Here is a 19,197-nt window from a genome sequence, read left to right as displayed (position 1 = left end):
TGCGCTCCCCTGGTACACAGCCCCCCACAATGTGCGCTCCCCCTGGTACACAGCCCCCCACAATGTGCGCTCCCCCTGGTACACAGCCACCCACAATGTGAGCTTCCCTAGTAGACAGCCACCCACAATGTGAGCTCCCCCTGGTAGACAGCCCCCCACAATGTGAGCTCCCCCTGGTACACAGCCCCCCACAATGTGCGCTCCCCTGGTACACAGCCCCCTGCAATGTACGCACCCCTGGTACACAGCCACCTGCAATGTACACTCCACAGCCCCCCCACAACGTACCCTCCCCTGGTACACATCCCCCACAGCATACGCTCCCCTTTCCTCTCGAAGTGCCATACAGATTATGGTTCACTGCTGAGAACCCCCCTCCCCCGGCTCTTACTTCAGCTGGTTGTTGGTCTGGATGAGGCCATGAATGAGGTTCTGTCTCCGTTCCGTATCTTCCACTAATGACCTGATGGCGGATCGAAGAGCCTGAGAGGCCTGAGAATCCAAACCGATTCCACCTAGAAAATGGGAAGATACAAATCCCGTCACCTGTGTGCACCCCTTATCCCCAGACCATACTGTCACTGACAGCTGCAATCCTGTCACCTGTGTGCACCCCTTATCCCCAGACCATACTGTCACTGACAGCTGCAATCCCGTCACCTGTGTGCACCCCTTATCCCCAGACCATACTGTCACTGACAGCTGCAATCCCGTCACCTGTGTGCACCCCTTATCCCCAGACCATACCGTCACTGACAGCTGCAATCCTGTCACCTGTGTGCACTCCTTATCCCCAGACCATACTGTCACTGACAGCTGCAATCCTGTCACCTGTGTGCACCCCTTATCCCCAGACCATACTGTCACTGACAGCTGCAATCCCCTCACCTGTGTGCACCCCTTATCCCCAGACCATACTGTCACTGACAGCTGCAATCCTGTCACCTGTGTGCACTCCTTATCCCCAGACCATACTGTCACTGACAGCTGCAATCCCCTCACCTGTGTGCACCCCTTATCCCCAGACCATACTGTCACTGACAGCTGCAATCCCCTCACCTGTGTGCACCCCTTATCCCCAGACCATACTGTCACTGACAGCTGCAATCCCCTCACCTGTGTGCACTCCTTATCCCCAGACCATACTGTCACTGACAGCTGCAATCCCGTCACCTGTGTGCACTCCTTATCCCCAGACCATACTGTCACTGACAGCTGCAATCCCGTCACCTGTACACCCCTTATCCCCAGACCATACTGTCACTGACAGCTGCAATCCCCTCACCTGTGTGCACTCCTTATCCCCAGACCATACTGTCACTGACAGCTGCAATCCTGTCACCTGTGTGCACTCCTTATCCCCAGACCATACTGTCACTGACAGCTGCAATCCCGTCACCTGTACACTCCTTATCCCCAGTGTGCACTACTTAATATTCTGTAACCCTCAGGGGTGGGTCCATAGCTCTCTGCACTTACAGCATGTCCCCTGTGCCCAGCATCACCACCTAGCGGCAAAAAATGAATTATTGCAGGGGGTTCAGCTCTAGATTAAGGGAGAGTATATCAGCAAAAGTGGTCTATATTCACCGCTACTGGAAAACATTAATACAAGCCTAAACTGGGCTTTACACAGGCAAACCGCTAAATTACATGCATTGAAACATAAATCGACTTCTTTTTACTAAGTTACCCCCAAAAGACGGCGCACAATCAGGTACCACAGGATAGGAATCCAAACCCCAAATCACCAGTGTGGGGTCTGGGTACGGCTCCCAAGGTTTGCTGAGGTGAAGAATCCAAATTAAAGATCAGCTCCAGGCAGAGGAGAGTCAGTCAGCAGCTCTCCGCTCTCCCACCCCCCCGCGCTCACCCAGAGGCTGAGACGGGTATCAGTCGGATCCAGACTTTGTCGTGACCACGCACTGCCCGGACTGATTCCTCCGACGTCAGACCAAAACGAATTGCACGCCTGTGACCCATAGAAGAAGCCCAGCCAAAAGAGCCCAGGCTGGACTTCAATTAACAGCCCCCCCCCCAGGCTGGAACACCGATTTAAGCCAAGAGTGATTTCTCTGTAATGCAGAAGAGGTCAATCACTGTAGGGCTATAAAGGAGGCAGTGGCCTCTTGGTACGCATACGTCCTTTTTTCCTTCTGTTTATGTCATTCATTTCCGGCTTCTGGAGTCGGCCGTGGAACGCACGCCGCTCAAACTACACTGTCTGCGGCTTCTGGCGTGGAGCCAGCCGGCAGAGAGTTGTTTGATTTTAGTTCCCTGTTTTTTCAGTTTTAATGTAAGCTTGAGCTAAATAAAGTTATATTTGGAATCACACTATGAGGCTCTTCTCTTCTCCCTGTACATGGTATTCTGTCCTGGTGGATGCCTTCTGAGAGCGATCTGGTGACACAAGTGGAGAGCAGGTGGTGAGGGGGACACCGACCGCCTGGATCATCGGACTCACGTCTACATGCCTATTACCCCTGCAGGGGTTAGGCGTTCCGGTGAGTGGGGGCACTAGAGGGGGCTCCACACAGGACGATATACATTTAATGGGACGGACATACCTGGAACCATTTGAAGATACACCAGTTTGCTACACAAGAACTTTTTACATACACTGGACATTTTTTATAGCACCTTAATGTATATAGCATTTTTTGGCATTTTCTGGGATTTCTGCATGCACGGACTTTTTTCTTGAAACCATAGACTTTTATGTCAGTTTCTCAAAAACATTTTTTCACTCACTAATTTCTATGGAGTAATTCTTGAACACTATATTTTCATGCACACCATATGTATATTGTTTTTTACATTTTTATTTGATAACCATCCAGCCTCACTTCATTATTATAAACACTACTTTGGAGGGGGTAACACTGTGTCTTTTTCAGGGCTTTATTCACTTTATACCTTTCAATGATTATTATCCTTGGATTTTGTATTTTTTGCACACTTGATTGATCATTCACTGATATTACTGTTTGGAGCTGTATTTATTATTTTACATATGTCTTTACTTTGAGCAGTTCGCACATTTTTTGGTATTTTTAGCAGGTATGTTTATGAATTTTACTGTGTTTTACCTCTGATTCACCCAGATCTGTGGTGTAGTGTTCTCTTTGTGGTAAGAGTCTGTTTATAGTTTATTTAGTCACTAGTGAACAGCGCCAATCCCCTATTTTCTTAGAGTTTATAGCGTTTGGATTGCACCTAGGTGCTTTCTTTATCTGGGGGGCTGCAGTTCGGTTTACGAGCCCGTCCTGAGCGCGGAATACCAATACATACACTATAAAGGAGGCACCCAGGAGGGGGTGTGTCAAAAAATAAATAGGTAAACAAAAGCTGCTTTTGCTACAATACTCTCCTTCAACCCAGGGCTGTACTGTGCACAACTGCCGCATTTCAGTGGTTTCAGGAAGCATTTGCTCTCCACAACATGCGATCGCTGCGTTCTGAGAATTCACGGCAATGGGAGACTCAGAACAAAACTATAATATACTCACATCAGAGTCCGTATTCTGCTCCTCTCCAGATTCCTCATCTGAAGACTCGGCAACACAAAAACAACAACGTCTTATTACAGTGCGTCAGCTTATATCTGTCCCCCCCCCCCAATGATATACAAGTGAATAGACATGCAATGTATTCATATCGGAGCAGTGCATACATCCCCGGACACGAGCACCACTCAGATCTGCATTGATCGCTGTACAGTCACTCTCGACAGGCTGCAAACTGCAAGTCCTAGGCAGAGAATTACAGAGGAACATACACTGCACCCTCTTCTTATAGCCAATCTTTGTTGTGGTCTTTACATGGAACCCCCCCCCGGATAATGGATGAACTCACCTTCTTCATACACGACTTGGGCCTCCTGGTTGGCTTGTATCCTCTGTGAGATCTCAGATGTGGCCACCTACAGCAAAACAAAAATAACCCATCAGGACCGGACAAGAAAACGTCACAGGACCGTCCCCTATACCCCTTTCCCTGCCAGTGTCCGTACAAATCGACTGAATACCCCACAGGGGAAAAACCCGCCACCCCCTCCCAGACCCGTCATCTCACCTGTGTGATGAGAAGATAAAGCTTTCCATTCAGTCTGGACATTTTATTCAGCGTCTTCACCCGCGTCTCCATGAGCTGATAGAGGGACCCGAGCTGAGGGACCAGATCTGGTAACTGCAAAAACACACAATCCACCGTGACAAGACGATTAAACTAGGAACATGGAACCGCCCGTGTGAAGAGGGTCAATCACAGCTAGTGATTTTATCTACACCCGAGGATACCGGGAGCCACCTCCAAGGGGGAAGAAAAGTCATTCAAATTTAGGGCCAGACTGCAATCATTGCAATAGCTGGTATGACTTCTACCTGAAGCCCCCCATAAAAATGTAGATCCCCGTCCTGCATGTAGCATGTCTAGCTTTTGCTCTCTTGCAGCGTTATGGGTGTAGGGGGTGGCCAGACTCCGCTGAGGGACACGGCAGGTTGGTTGTTCCAAACATTTAGAAGAAGCAAGCTCTGATGTTCTATGGATTTAAGGTTCTCGGTGTCTTCTGTCTCTAGTTCATCTTAGATCATTAACCACTTCAATACCAGGCACTTAGACACCTTCCCGCCCAGCCCAATTTTCACCTTTCAGCGCTGTCGCAATTTGAATGACAATTGCGCGGTCATGCTACACTGTACCCAAACAAATTTTTTATCATTTTGTTCCCACAAATAGAGCTTTCTTTTGGTGGTATTTGATCACCTCTGCGGTTTTTATTTTTTGCGCAACAAATAAAAAAAGACCGAAAATTTCGAAAAAAAACACGTTTTTCTTTGTTTCTGTTAAATTTTTTTGTAAATAAGTACGCTTTCTCCTTCAATAATGGGCACTGATACGGCGGCACTGATGGGCACCGATGAGGTGGCACCAATGAGGTGGCACTAACGGGCACTGATAGGTGGCACTGATGGGCACTGATAGGTGGCACTGGTATGCGGCACTGATGGGCACTCATAGGTGGCACCGATGGGCACACATAGGCGGCACTGATGAGCACTCGTAGGTGGCATTGATTGGTATATATGGGTGGTACTGATGGGTACGTATGTGTGGCACTGATGTGTGGCACTGATGGGCACTGATAGGTGGGCACTGATGGGCACAGATGGGCACTGACAGGTGGCACTGATGGGCAATGACAGGTGGCACAGATGGGCAATGACAGGTGGCACTGATAGAGCATTGCTGGGCAGATCTGGGCATATCATGGACATAATAGTGCCAATCAGTGCCCATTTGTGGGCACTGATTGGCACAGATTGGGCACATGTGGATGGCCATGGGGTACATACCTGGCCATCCACGTTGCCCCTTCCCTGGTGGTCCTAGTGGCATCCCTGGTAGTCCAGTGGGGTGATCTGAGGGGGGGCTGCGCTGATAAACAATCAGCGCAGACCCCCCCTGCCAGGAGAGCCGCCGATCGGCTCTCCTCTACTTGCGTCTGTCAGACGCGAGTGAGGAAGAGCCGATCAACGGCTCTTCCTATTGACAGCGTGATCAGCTGTGATTGGACACGGCTGATCACGTGGTAAAGAGCCTCCGCCGGAGGCTTTTTACCAAGATCAGTGTAGCGGTGTGTCAGACTGACAAACCGCTCCACCGATCGCCACGATGCGCGCCCCCGGGGGCGCGCTGCGGCATGTTATCCTGCTGGACGTCATATGACGTCCAGTCAGGATAACACAACCACTTCCCGGATGTCAATCCGCTATAGGGCGGGCGGGAAGTGGTTAAGATTAGGGCTTTGAATGTGCCAAATCATCTCTTCCTGGATCTTTTTACTGAAGATCATGTTTTTTTTTTTTTTTTTTACACATGTGACTGTAGCTCGGCCCCCTGCATGGGCTTACCCTGAAAATTCAATCTATTTAAACAGAACATCGTTCTTTAGGACTTTGGCCATGTTTTGGTTCACTGCCCTGCTGCAGAATTTGGGACTGATCCGGCACCTCCAGGTGGTGTTACATATAATTGACTTGTACTTTTCAGGACTGAGAAGACCAAACCACCAATGTGCAGAAATGTAGACCCAAACCTGCAAAGAACCTCCACCAGGCTTCTGCTGCCCCCCAGATTCTCATCCTCACAGCTCTCCAGCAAACTATCTTCTGTTACAGGTAAATATTAAAGTTTGGACTCCAGAGTCCAGAGCAGGGGTAGGGCAACCTCAGCCCTCCAGCTGTGGTGAAACTACAAGTCCCATGAGACATTGCAAGACCCCGACAATCACAGGCATGACTTCTAGAGGCAGAGGCATGAAGGGATTTGTAGTTTCACCACAGCTGGAGTGCCGAGGGTGCCTATCCCTGGTCCAGAGTGTCGGCTGTCAAGTTTTCGGCACACCAGTCCGTGCATAGGGGAGTTCCTTGGCTTTGTTTCCACATCTGATCTCCATAATGTAGATGGGTGTCCTACCACCAGGGGTAAGTGATCATTACACCCCCCCAGTGATCATTACACCCCCTCAGTGATCATTACACGCCCCAGTAATCATTACACCCCCCCCAGTGATCATTACACCCCCCCCAGTGATCATTACACCCCCCAGTGATCATTACACCCCCCAGTAATCATTACACCCCCCCCGTGATCATTACACCCCCCCCAGTAATCATTACACCCCCCCCAGTGATCATTACACCCCCCCCCCCCAGTGATCATTACACCCCCCCAGTGATCATTACACCCCCCAGTGATCATTACACCCCCCCCAGTGATCATTACACCCCCCCCAGTGATCATTACACCCCCCCCAGTGATCATTACCCCCCCCAGTGATCATTACACCCCCCAGTGATCATTACACCCCCCCAGTGATCATTACACCCCCCAGTGATCATTACACCCCCCAGTGATCATTACATCTCCCCAGTGATCATTACACCCCCCTCCAGTGATCATTACACCCCCCCCCAGTGATCATTACACCTCCCCCCCAGTGATCATTACACTCCCCCAGTGATCATTACACCCCCCGGTGATCATTACACCTCCCCCACAGTGATCATTACACCCCCTCCCCCCAGTGATCATTACACCCCCCCCCCCAGTGATCATTATACCCCCCCCCCCCCAGTGATCATTATACCCCCCCAGTGATCATTACACCCCCCAGTGATCATTACACCCCCCTCCCCCCAGTGATCATTACACCTCCCCCCTTCCCCCCCAGTGATCATTACACCCCCCCCTCCCCCCAGTGATCATTACACCCCCCCCTCCCCCCAGTGATTATACAGACAGATGTAGCTTTCTTATGGGGGGTGTAATAAAGTGACATTTATTATATGGAGGGGTGATTGATAGTTCTATTGACAATCAGAGGTGTGTATGGTGAGGAATGGTCGGGTAATGGATATATACTATATACCAGAAATAGGTGACCCCCCCTCCCCTCCCCCCTCCCAATCACTGATATATGAGAGTAATTGTACCCTCCCCCCAGCAATATAAATCATAGAAATAATGGGGTACGGGGCGCATTAATATCCAATCCTCCAATCCAAAATTGATCAATAAATTAAACAACTCATCATCGTTCACAACATATTTACCCCCCCCCACTGATATATATATATATATATATATAATCACTCCAATAATAATATATATATATATCACCCCAATAATAATATATATATATATATATCACCCCAATAATAATATATATATATATAGATCACCCCAATAATTTATTGGGGATCACAATATCCGACTCTTCCAGCCTTGTGAATGAAGTCTTTAGACAGGAAGGAATGGATGATATTATTATGGGATGGAGATATTACCATAGAAACGTCACATACACAATCCTTCCCATAGGAGGTCCAGTGCAGTCATGTCAGTTATTGTCATGGCGACGTAGCCCCAGCCAGCTGCCTCATTTGCATATAAGGAGTAAACAAGTCCATATAAGGCAGTAGGGGGAGGAGTCCAGTGATGACATCAGGCAGCAGCGGACTCCTGATGTGTATATAGATCACTCCAATAATTATATATATATTGATTATTAGGGTGATATTGATGAGATATTAGTTATTAATGTGCAATCATTGTGATTTGGGGGAGATAACTGATCAGTATGACTCCTCCCCCTCCCCTCCCCCATTAATAAAAAGCTTTTTTTTGCTGCAGTGGACAAGAAATCCAAATAAAAAATAAAATAAAGAAATGTTCTCTTTGTGGGGTGCAGAGGTGACATTTGGGGGAAGGAAGGAATGGATGATATTATTATGGGATGGAAATATTACCATAGAAACGTCACATACACAATCAGACTGTGATAGAGATCGGAGGGAGAAGGAAGGAGTTTTGCTCATTATTTGATAATATAATAATGGGGATGATTTGGATAAAGAATATTTATCAGATACGGAATCTTCTGAACACCAACAAAGAAGGAAATGTATTTGTTATACTGGGAGTCTGGATCTTCCAGCACCTGAAATTCCCACCGAGCTTCGCTATTGGTTAGTGATAAATATATAAATAATGTGTGTGTGGGGGAGGGGGTGACATGCATTGTGATATATGTATGTGTGTATATATTATATATATCACAACGCATGTCACCCCCTCCCCCCCACACACATATATATATAATATACACACACACTAGAGCTGCAACTAACAATTATTTTCATAATCAATTAATCTAAACAATAATCAGCCAACTAATCGATTAATGACATTAACTAAATTATACATCACTCTTTTTTAGGATGTAAAGTTTTATAAAAAAGGCCATTTATTCTGAAAACTCTCTATATAATGATAAATATAAAGAGGAGATCTCCGGGATACAAACGGAAGGAGACAACAGGAAGTGAGAGAAATCCTCCCAAAGTGACATCATCCCTGGGTGTCACCAGAACTAGTGTCCCCATTGGAGGATTTCCCCTCTAATTCCTGTTCTGGTGACAACCCAAAATCTGGAATGTTTCTTTCACTTTTGTTGGTAAATAGAGAGAATGAAGCTCCCTAAAGGGGGCGCAGACAGCAATAAAAACCTGACAGGGGTTCTAATCCCTCTCCACTCCATCCAACACTAACAATAAAAACATTTTCCTTTATTTATAATGTAACATATGGGGGAGAAATTTAAAAAAAAGATTTGGCAGTGAAAGTGGCAGTTAAAATGTGTGTGTGTAGGGGGAGGGGAGGGGGAGGGGTTACTTGGTTTGACAGTTAAAGGGTTTAAACAAATGAACAATATAGTTTGGTGGTGAAAGGGTTAAAAACTGAAAGAATTTGGCAGTTGAAGAGAATGAATCTTCCTAAAGGGGGTGCAGACAGCAATAAAAACCTGACAGGGGCTCTAATCCCTCTCCACTCCATCCAACACTAACAATAAACAAGTTTTCCTTTAGTGATTTTACATTTGGGCAAGAAAAATGAAAAACACATTTTGGTTTTGGCGGTAAAAGGGTTAATAATGGGAGGAGGGGAGGGTAAAAAAAAAAGAAAAGAAGTTGGTTTGGTGCTGAAAGGATTAAAAAAAAATTGAAACTTACAAAAATCTGTGTTTTGAAAAAAAAAAAAGGGGGTTCATAGAAAGGATTAAAAATGAAAAAAAAAAAAGATTTTGCAGTGAAAGGGTTAAAAACAAAAGGGGAGGAGAATTGGTTTCATAAATGAAAGGGGAAACATTTGATTTGGCAGTGAAAGGGTTAAAAATGTAGAAATAATTGGTGTGTAATAATGATAAAATAAAAGAAAAGATTTGATGGAGGATTTCTAAGGCTCCATTCACAATGTTATAAGAATAGAGATCTTTATTTCAGCCATGGGACTGTAAGGGTTAAATCTCATTCACAATAACATGTTCTTCTAGGAGCCGTATATCCCTATTAGATCCGTATACTGATCCTACAGGCTGAATTCACAAAGCTCACAAATAAGGACGTGGCTCCTTTAAGAAAAATCGTCAGTTATTTTTCAAAAAAAAAAAAAAGGTCACCTGACTGCACTCTGCGATCTGATTGGTCCCTTGATTCTCTGACTATGATGTCATAGGCTGAGTCTCTATATAGAAAGATGCAGGTCAGTGAGCTCTCAGAAGCTCAGATATCACTGACCAGTGAACACGCTTCTTATCTCTCCTGAGATATTTCTTGCGATTTTATTGGATTTGATTTTGTTCGATTCAATTTCATTGCGATTTCTATTGTCATACATTTAAAGCGAGTTTCTTTATTCCTAATAATGAACCGATTTAAATGTAATCGGCTTCTTTCTCTCTGAAAAACACCAAAGAGAAAGCCAGCAAAGGAGGGGCAATGGTAGGAGGTATCAGTGACCAGCCTGCAGATACCCCAACCAAAAAGCCCCCCAAAATGAAGAGGATTGTGCGCGGCTGTTTCAGAGCCGTTGTTGGATGTTTCGGTTCCGGCTGTAAAGTCAATGGACATCATCGATATACAGACACCGAAATTGGTAAGTGTTATGGATAGTGATAGATACAAAAAGTACTCTGGATAAGTCACCTACACTCATCGATCAAATTATTGATTATTTGTTTTCATAGAATTATAGAACAGAAGGGATATTAAAGTGATTGATAAGCCACAATCTGATCTTTATATCATCTCCTCTGTCAGATAAAGCTCGGTGGGAATTTCAAACATTTCTTTATTTTATTTTTTATTTGGATTTCTTGTCCACTGCAGCAAAAAAAGCTTTTTATTAATGGGGGAGGGGAGGGGGAGGAGTCATACTGATCAGTTATCTCCCCCAAATCACAATGATTGGACATTCATAACTAATATCTCATCAATATCACCCCAATAATATATATATATAGATCACTCCAATAATATATATATATAGATCACTCCAATAATAATAATATATATATATATATCACCCCAATAATAATAATATATATATATATATCACCCCAATAATTTATTGGGGATCACAATATCCGACTCTTCCAGCCTTGTGAATGAAGTCTTTAGACAGGAAGGAATGGATGATATTATTATGGGATGGAGATATTACCATAGAAACGTCACATACACAATCCTTCCCATAGGAGGTCCAGTGCAGTCATGTCAGTTATTGTCATGGCGACGTAGCCCCAGCCAGCTGCCTCATTTGCATATAAGGAGTAAACAAGTCCATATAAGGCAGTAGGGGGAGGAGTCCAGTGATGACATCAGGCAGCAGCGGACTCCTGATGTGTATATAGATCACTCCAATAATATATATATATATATATATATATATATATATATATATATATATATATATATATATATATAAATGATTGGGGTGATATATATATATATATATATAGAGAGAGAGAGAGAGAGAGAGAGAGAGAGAGAGAGATCACCCCAATAATAATAATAATATATATATATATATCACCCCAATAATTTATTGGAGGATCACAATATCCGACTCTTCCAGCCTTGTGAATGAAGTCTTTAGACAAGAAGGAATGGATGATATTATTATGGGATGGAGATATTACCATAGAAACGTCACATACACAATCCTTCCCATAGGAGGTCCAGTGCAGTCATGTCAGTTATTGTCATGGCGACGCAGCCCCAGCCAGCTGCCTCATTTGCATATAAGGAGTAAACAAGCCCATATAAGGCAGTAGGGGGAGGAGTCCAGTGATGACATCAGGCAGCAGCGGACTCCTGATGTGTATATAGATCACTACAATAATAATTATATATATCACCCCAATCATATATATATATATATATATATATATATATATATATATATATATATCTCACTCCAATAATATAATCAGCACATTGATTATCAGTGCAGCTCCCATGAGAGGTGCCCAACAACTGCCAGCAGTGCCCCCTCAAAGTCTCTCAGTGCCCATCACAGTCCCCACCACAGTGCCAATCAGTGCCCACCACAGTGCCAATCAGTGCCCACCACAGTGCCAATCAGTGCCCATCAGTGCTGCCTATAAGTGCCCATTTAGTGCTGCCTATAAGTGTCCATCAGTGCTGCATATCAGTGCCAACTCATCAGTGCAGTGAAGGAGAAAACAACATTTTATGACAAAATAAGAAAAAAGTTTTTCTGTTCAAAAATTGGGTCTTTTTTAGACCCCGAGGTGATGAAATACCAACAAAAGAAAGCTCTATTTGTGGGAAGAAAATGATAAAAATGTAGTTTGGGTACAGTGTTGTATGACCGCGTAATTGTCATTCAAAGTGGGACAGTGCTGAAAGCTGAAAATTTTCCTGGGCAGGAAGGGGGGGAAGTGCCGGTATTGAAGTGGTGAATCTTCAACTGCCATAATGCTGCACATGTGATCCGTTATGACAGCAGCCATTGGATGGTTTGACAGTTTGGTTGAGAGCACAACCAATGTGACAGTTAGCATTCCCGACATGCCAGAAATAGAAATGTTTTTTGAAACTGTTAAATCGATGGGATTCCTTCCTCTTTAATACAAGTAGAAAGCGTTTTATTTATAAATAACGCACAGGCACGAGGATGCACTGATGAGTTGGCACTGATATGCAGCACTGATGGACACTTATATGCAGCACTGATGGGCACTGATTGGCACTGTGGTGGGGACTGTGATGGGCACTGATTGGCACTGTGGTGGGCACTGATTGTCACTGTGGTGGGCACTGAGAGACTTTGAGGGGGCACTGCTGGCAGTTGTTGGGCACCTCTCATGGGGGCTGCACTAATAATCAATGTGCTGATTATCAGCACAGACCCCCCTCTGACAGAGAGAGCTGCCGATTGGCTCTCCCTGTCAGCGCGAACCGAGGAATGCCATTTCCCGGCACTTCCAGGTTCACGCGATGATCATGTGGTAAGAAGCCTCTGTCAGGACTCCGGTGTCAGGACTCTGCAGCCCTGATACATGGGAGTCAGCGCAGAGGGGGGAGGGTAGAAACTGGTAGGATCAGCCAGCTATTTCATACACAGCACAAGCACTGTGCTCTATAACAGGCTTTAAAGGAACAGGATCTTCTTTAATGGTGCAAAAAAACACACAAAAATATATTTTTTTATAAAAACATCGTTATTGGAGTCCAAAGTTTTAAAAGAAACGGGGGGGACATTGAATGTTGTCCACATTTCATAAAGACAATTCAGTGCACATGTACAATATACACATAAAGTAGTTACTGTAACCAGCGTGATGCTTGTTGCTTGACATGTTTCACTTTTCAGCTTCTTCAGGAGCTTATAAAGCAATATGTAGCTACAAAAAGACAAATACAATCAAAATAAACAACAATAATTCCAAAAATTTGCATAAAGAATTTTTAGTAATTATGCATGACCGTAAATTAACATTTCTGTTATCAAAATAAATGTGTATCAAAAAGATATAACAACATAAATATGTTCAATGAATATTAGGGGTGCAACGGATCGTCATTGATCCGTGATCCATACGGATCAACCTCCGCGGATCGGGACACCCGCGATCCGCAGAGCGCTCTGTGGCCTCGGCCATAGGAAAGGCCGCGGCTTTGGCCTAGCTCCGGAGCGGCGGCCATCTTGGTACACCCGGCGGCCGTTTACCACGTGATCGCTCCGTCAAATGACGGAGCGATCACTTGTAACAAACCGGCGTTATGTCATGACGCCGGTTCCTCTCTCCCCTCTGTGTACTGATCTGTACAGTGTAGGGGAGAGTTCGGATGGCAGCAGTGCCAATACTCTGCAATGCCCTGACAATACTCTGCCATACCCTGCCAATACTCTTCCAAACCCTGCCAATACTCTTCCATACCCTGCCAATACTCTGTCAATATACCCGCCAATACCCTGCAATACTCTGCCATACCCTGCTAATATATTACAGTGGGGGAGATTGTGGATATTACAGTGGGGCAGATTTTTTTTTGTTGATCCGAACCGTGACTCCTGATCCGAGGAACGATCCGAACCGTCAGTTTTTTGATCCGTTGCACCCCTAATGAATATCCATGAGGGTCAGCACTATACAGAGAAGCACACAACATGAACATAAAACTCACCATGTATATAGAATGTAATCAAGCTAATGCACACTAGTAAAGGGTCCAAAACTGATATAAGAAGAGGTACCCAGGCCACCTACAGTGTCCCATCTGATAACAAATAGAGATCATGCACCCATCACCAAGACCAACATACACATAAGAAGGGCTTGAAGTTCAAACCTACCAAGCGTATCCTCAAAACTCACTGTATCTGTCAGAACAAAGACATAGCGGCCACCAGGCCAGACGGGACTGGTGGCCCCAGCCACAGAGCCGGCCATGGAGCAGGAGGTGGCTGCTATGTCTTTGTTCTGACAGATACGGTGAGTTTTGAGGATACGCATGGTAGGTTTGATCTTCAGGCCCTTCTTATGTGTATGTTGGTCATGCTGATGGGTGTATGATCTCTATTTGTTATCAGATGGGACACTGTAGGTGTCCTGGGGGATGCTATTTATTAAATATGTCCGCATTCATCATCACGGGTGTTTAATAATAAGAAACAGAAGCACTGCAGATTACTCCACCGCACCCGAAAGTGAAGAATCAGACCCCTTTTTCATTTTAGTGGGTCGGCATAACTGCCAGGCAACCAAAATTTTTATATGAAGGCCATTAGTCACCCCTGTGTCCCTGTCATGTTGGGATTATTTATTGTCCCTTGCACTGGAATTTTGAACTTTTCTCTCCATAATTTTATGTTTTATATATATCTATATATATAGATATATATATATCTATATATATATATATATATATATATATATATATATATATATATAATGTAGGTGAAGGTGCTAAATCTGATTCTTTTTTATTGCAGATGTACGCGGTATTTACTGCAGACACAGCTCACAAGGCAGGACTACCCCAGTGAGCAAGACAGAATATGAAAGCTACATTGAGACTCCCCCAGCATGTGAAGTTCACAAGGAGTCCCCACCAGCATGTGACGTTCACACGGAGACTCCACCAGCATGTGACGTTCACACGGAGACTCCACCAGCATGTGACGTTCACACGGAGACTCCACCAGCATGTGACGTTCACGCGGAGACTCCACCAGCATGTGACGTTCACGCGGAGACTCCACCAGCATGTGACGTTCACACGGAGACTCCACCAGCATGTGACATTCACACGGAGACTCCACCAGCATGTGACATTCACACGGAGACTCCACCAGCATGTGACGTTCACAAGGATACTCCACCAGCATGTGACGTTCACAAGGATACTCCTCCAGCATGTGACGTTCACAAGGATACTGCACCAGCATGTGACGTTCACACAGAGAATCCACCAGCATGTGACGTTCACACGGAGACTCCACCAGCATGTGACGTTCACACGGAGACTCCACCAGCATGTGACGTTCACACGGAGACTCCACCAGCATGTGACGTTCACACGGAGACTCCACCAGCATGTGACGTTCACAAGGATACTCCACCAGCATGTGACGTTCACGCGGAGACTCCACCAGCATGTGACGTTCACGCGGAGACTCCACCAGCATGTGACGTTCACACGGAGACTCCACCAGCATGTGACATTCACACGGAGACTCCACCAGCATGTGACATTCACACGGAGCCTCCACCAGCATGTGAAGTTCACACGGACCCTCCACCAGCATGTGACGTTCACACAGAGACTCCACCAGCATGTGACGTTCACACGGAGACTCCACCAGCATGTGACATTCACACGGAGACTCCACCAGCATGTGACGTTCACACGGACACTCCACCAGCATGTGGCGTTCACACGGAGACTCCACCAGCATGTGACGTTCACACGGAGACTCCACCAGCATGTGACATTCACACGGAGACTCCACCAGCATGTGACGTTCACAAGGATACTCCACCAGCATGTGACGTTCACAAGGATACTCCACCAGCATGTGACGTTCACAAGGATACTGCACCAGCATGTGACGTTCACACAGAGACTCCACCAGCATGTGACGTTCACACGGAGACTCCACCAGCATGTGACGTTCACACGGAGACTCCACCAGCATGTGACGTTCACACGGAGACTCCACCAGCATGTGACGTTCACACGGAGACTCCACCAGCATGTGACGTTCACAAGGATACTCCACCAGCATGTGACGTTCAAATTGAGACACCACCTGAATGTCACATTCATGTTGAGACTACAGCACAATGTGAGGTTCATGTTGAGAACCCACCAAAATACCAGGGCAGCCATTTGAATATCTCCTCCCATGAAGATGAGGGCAAGCTTAAAGAAAAGGATAGGCAGATCCTGGTGATAGGGGACTCTGTTATTAGAGGGACAGAGAGGGCAATCTGTCAGAATGACCGCGATCAACGAACAGTATATTGTTTCCCAGTGGCACGAGTTCGGGACATTGCAGATCGGATGGACGGATTGTTGGATGGGGCTGGGGAGGATCCAGTTGTCATGGTACATATTGGAACCAATGACAACATTAGAAGAAAATGGAGCACCCTACAAAATGATTTCAGGGACTTAGGGGCTATATTGAAGAAAAGGACCTCCAAGGCAGCATTTTCAGAAATACTGCCTGTACCTCGAGCCACACCAAGGAGGCAACAGGAGCTTAGGGAGCTTAGCAAGTGGCTGAAGAATTGGTGCAGGAAGGAGGGGTTTGGCTTCATGGAGACCTGGAATGACTTTTCAATTGGTCACTTGCTCTACAGCAGGGATGGACTGCACTTAAATGAGCAGGGTGCAGCTCTGTTGGGAAAGAAAATAACCAAAAGGGTGGAAAAAATGTTAAATCCACCACCAGCATGTGACCTTCACACGGAGACACCACCAGCATGTGACGTTCACACGAAGACACCATCAGCATGTGACGTTCACACGGAGACTTCACCAGCATGGGATGTTCACATGGAGATTCCACTAGCATGTGACGTTCACACGGAGACTCCACCAGCATGTGACGTTCACACGGAGACACCACCAGCTTGTGACGTTCACACAGAGCCTCCACCAGCATGTGTAGTTCACACGGAGACTCCACCAGCATGTGACGTTCACACAGATACTCCACCAGCATGTGACATTCACACGGATACTCCACCAGCATGTGACATTCACATTGAGACACCACCTGAATGTCACATTCATGTTGAGACTACAGCACAATGTGAGGTTCATGTTGAGAACCCACCAAAATACCAGGGCAGCCATTTGAATATCTCCTCCCATGAAGATGAGGGCAAGCCTAAAGAAAAGGATAGGCAGATCCTGGTGGTAGGGGACTCTGTTATTAGAGGGACAGAGAGGGCAATCTGTCAGAATGACCGCAATCAACGATCAGTATATTGTTTCCCAGTCGCACGAGTTCGGGACATTGCAGATCGGATGGACGGATTGTTGGATGGGGCTGGGGAGGATCCAGTTGTCATGGTACATATTGGAACCAATGACAACATTAGAAGAAAATGGAGTACCCTACAAAATGATTTCAGGGACTTAGGGGCTATATTGAAGAAAAGGACCTCCAAGGCAGCATTTTCAGAAATACTGCCTGTACCTCGAGCCACACCAAGAAGGCAACAGGAGCTTAGAGAGCTTAGCAAGTGGCTGAAGAACTGGTGTAGGAAGGAGGGGTTTGGCTTCATGGAGACCTGGAATGACTTTTCAATTGGTCACTTGCTCTACAGCAGGGATGGACTGCACTTAAATGAGCAGGGTGCAGCTCTGTTGGGAAAGAAAATAACCAAGAGGGTGGAAAAAATGTTAAATCCACCACCAGCATGTGACGTTCACACGGAGACGCCACCAGCATGTGACGTTCACACGAAGACTTCACCAGCATGTGACGTTCACACGGAGACGCCACCAGCACGTGACGTTCACATGAAGACACCACCAGCTTGTGACATTCACACGGAGCCTCCACCAGCATGTGACGTTCACACGGATACTCCACCAGCATGTGACATTCACACGGATACTCCACCAGCATGTGACATTCACATTGAGACACCACCTGAATGTCACATTCATGTTGAGACTACAGCACAATGTGAGGTTCATGTTGAGAACCCACCAAAATACCAGGGCAGCCATTTGAATATCTCCTCCCATGAAGATGAAGGCAAGCCTAAAGAAAAGGATAGGCAGATCCTGGTGGTAGGGGACTCTGTTATTAGAGGGACAGAGAGGGCAATCTGTCAGAATGACCGCGATCAACGAACAGTATATTGTTTCCCAGTCGCACGAGTTCGGGACATTGCAGATCGGATGGACGGATTGTTGGATGAGGCTGGGGAGGATCCAGTTGTCATGGTACATATTGGAACCAATGACAACATTAGAAGAAAATGGAGCACCCTACAAAATGATTTCAGGGACTTAGGGGCTATATTGAAGAAAAGGACCTCCAAGGCAGCATTTTCAGAAATACTGCCTGTACCTCGAGCCACACCAAGGAGGCAACAGGAGCTTAGGGAGCTTAGCAAGTGGCTGAAGAACTGGTGCAGGAAGGAGGGGTTTGGCTTCATGGAGACCTGGACTGACTTTTCAATGTGTCACTTGCTCTACAGCAGGGATGGACTGCACTTAAATGAGCAGGGTGCAGCTCTGTTGGGAAAGAAAATAACCAAAAGGGTGGAAAAAATGTTAAATCAACCACGTGTCATTCACATCGAGACTCCTCCAGCATGCAACGATTCTGTTGAGACTCAGGCAGAATGTAACTTTCCCACTAAGACACTGGCAGATTGTGGCGTTACCACTGAGACTCTGGCAGAATGTGACGTTCATCAGCAGCTTCTGAATCACAGACTCAACTAAAAGTCTAAGAAACCCTCCCAGGGACCAGGTACGGCTTTACCAACACAGGTCCCTACACTGGTGGTGGCTGCCACTCCAGTATCCAGAGGGCCTTCCCATCAGCCCTCTATTTCCCTTTTTGGAGCTTCTGAATCACCAACTATGAATGTAAATGGACAAACAAGATGATTGACTGTTCCTAGAAGAAGACTCAACAAAAATTCTAAGGATCCCTCCTGAGGGACCAGGTATGGCTGTACCAACACAGGTCCCTACACTGGTGGCTGCCACTTCAGTAACCAGAGGGTTTTCCCATCAGCCCTCCATTTTCGTTTTTGGAACTCCTGAATCACCAACTATCAATGCA

At 45.9% G+C, this 19,197-nt stretch overlaps 1 protein-coding gene across 8 annotated transcripts in view; it reads right to left on the bottom strand.

The window, feature by feature from the left end:
• Positions 1-19,197, bottom strand: part of CEP70 (centrosomal protein 70) — a 280,741-nt gene that overhangs the window by 19,734 nt on the left and 241,810 nt on the right. For 7 of the 8 annotated variants that reach the window (XM_073634557.1, XM_073634554.1, XM_073634550.1 and 4 more), the window contains 4 exons: positions 13,198-13,273; positions 4,075-4,188; positions 3,856-3,922; positions 392-515 (listed from right to left, as the gene is read on the bottom strand). In XM_073634557.1, coding sequence (XP_073490658.1) covers positions 392-515; positions 3,856-3,922; positions 4,075-4,146 — 263 coding nt within the window. In that variant the 5' untranslated portion in view covers positions 4,147-4,188; positions 13,198-13,273. Of the gene's footprint in view, positions 1-391; positions 516-3,855; positions 3,923-4,074; positions 4,189-13,019; positions 13,274-19,197 lie in introns of those variants that run through there. The other variant, XM_073634558.1, reaches the window with a different exon arrangement.

Source organism: Aquarana catesbeiana, linkage group LG06 (assembly GCF_042186555.1).
Source record: "Aquarana catesbeiana isolate 2022-GZ linkage group LG06, ASM4218655v1, whole genome shotgun sequence".
In the NCBI taxonomy this organism is placed as follows: Eukaryota; Metazoa; Chordata; class Amphibia; order Anura; family Ranidae; genus Aquarana; species Aquarana catesbeiana.
Note: the sequence above shows the minus strand (reverse complement) of the source record. Positions and strands in the feature narration are given on the sequence as shown.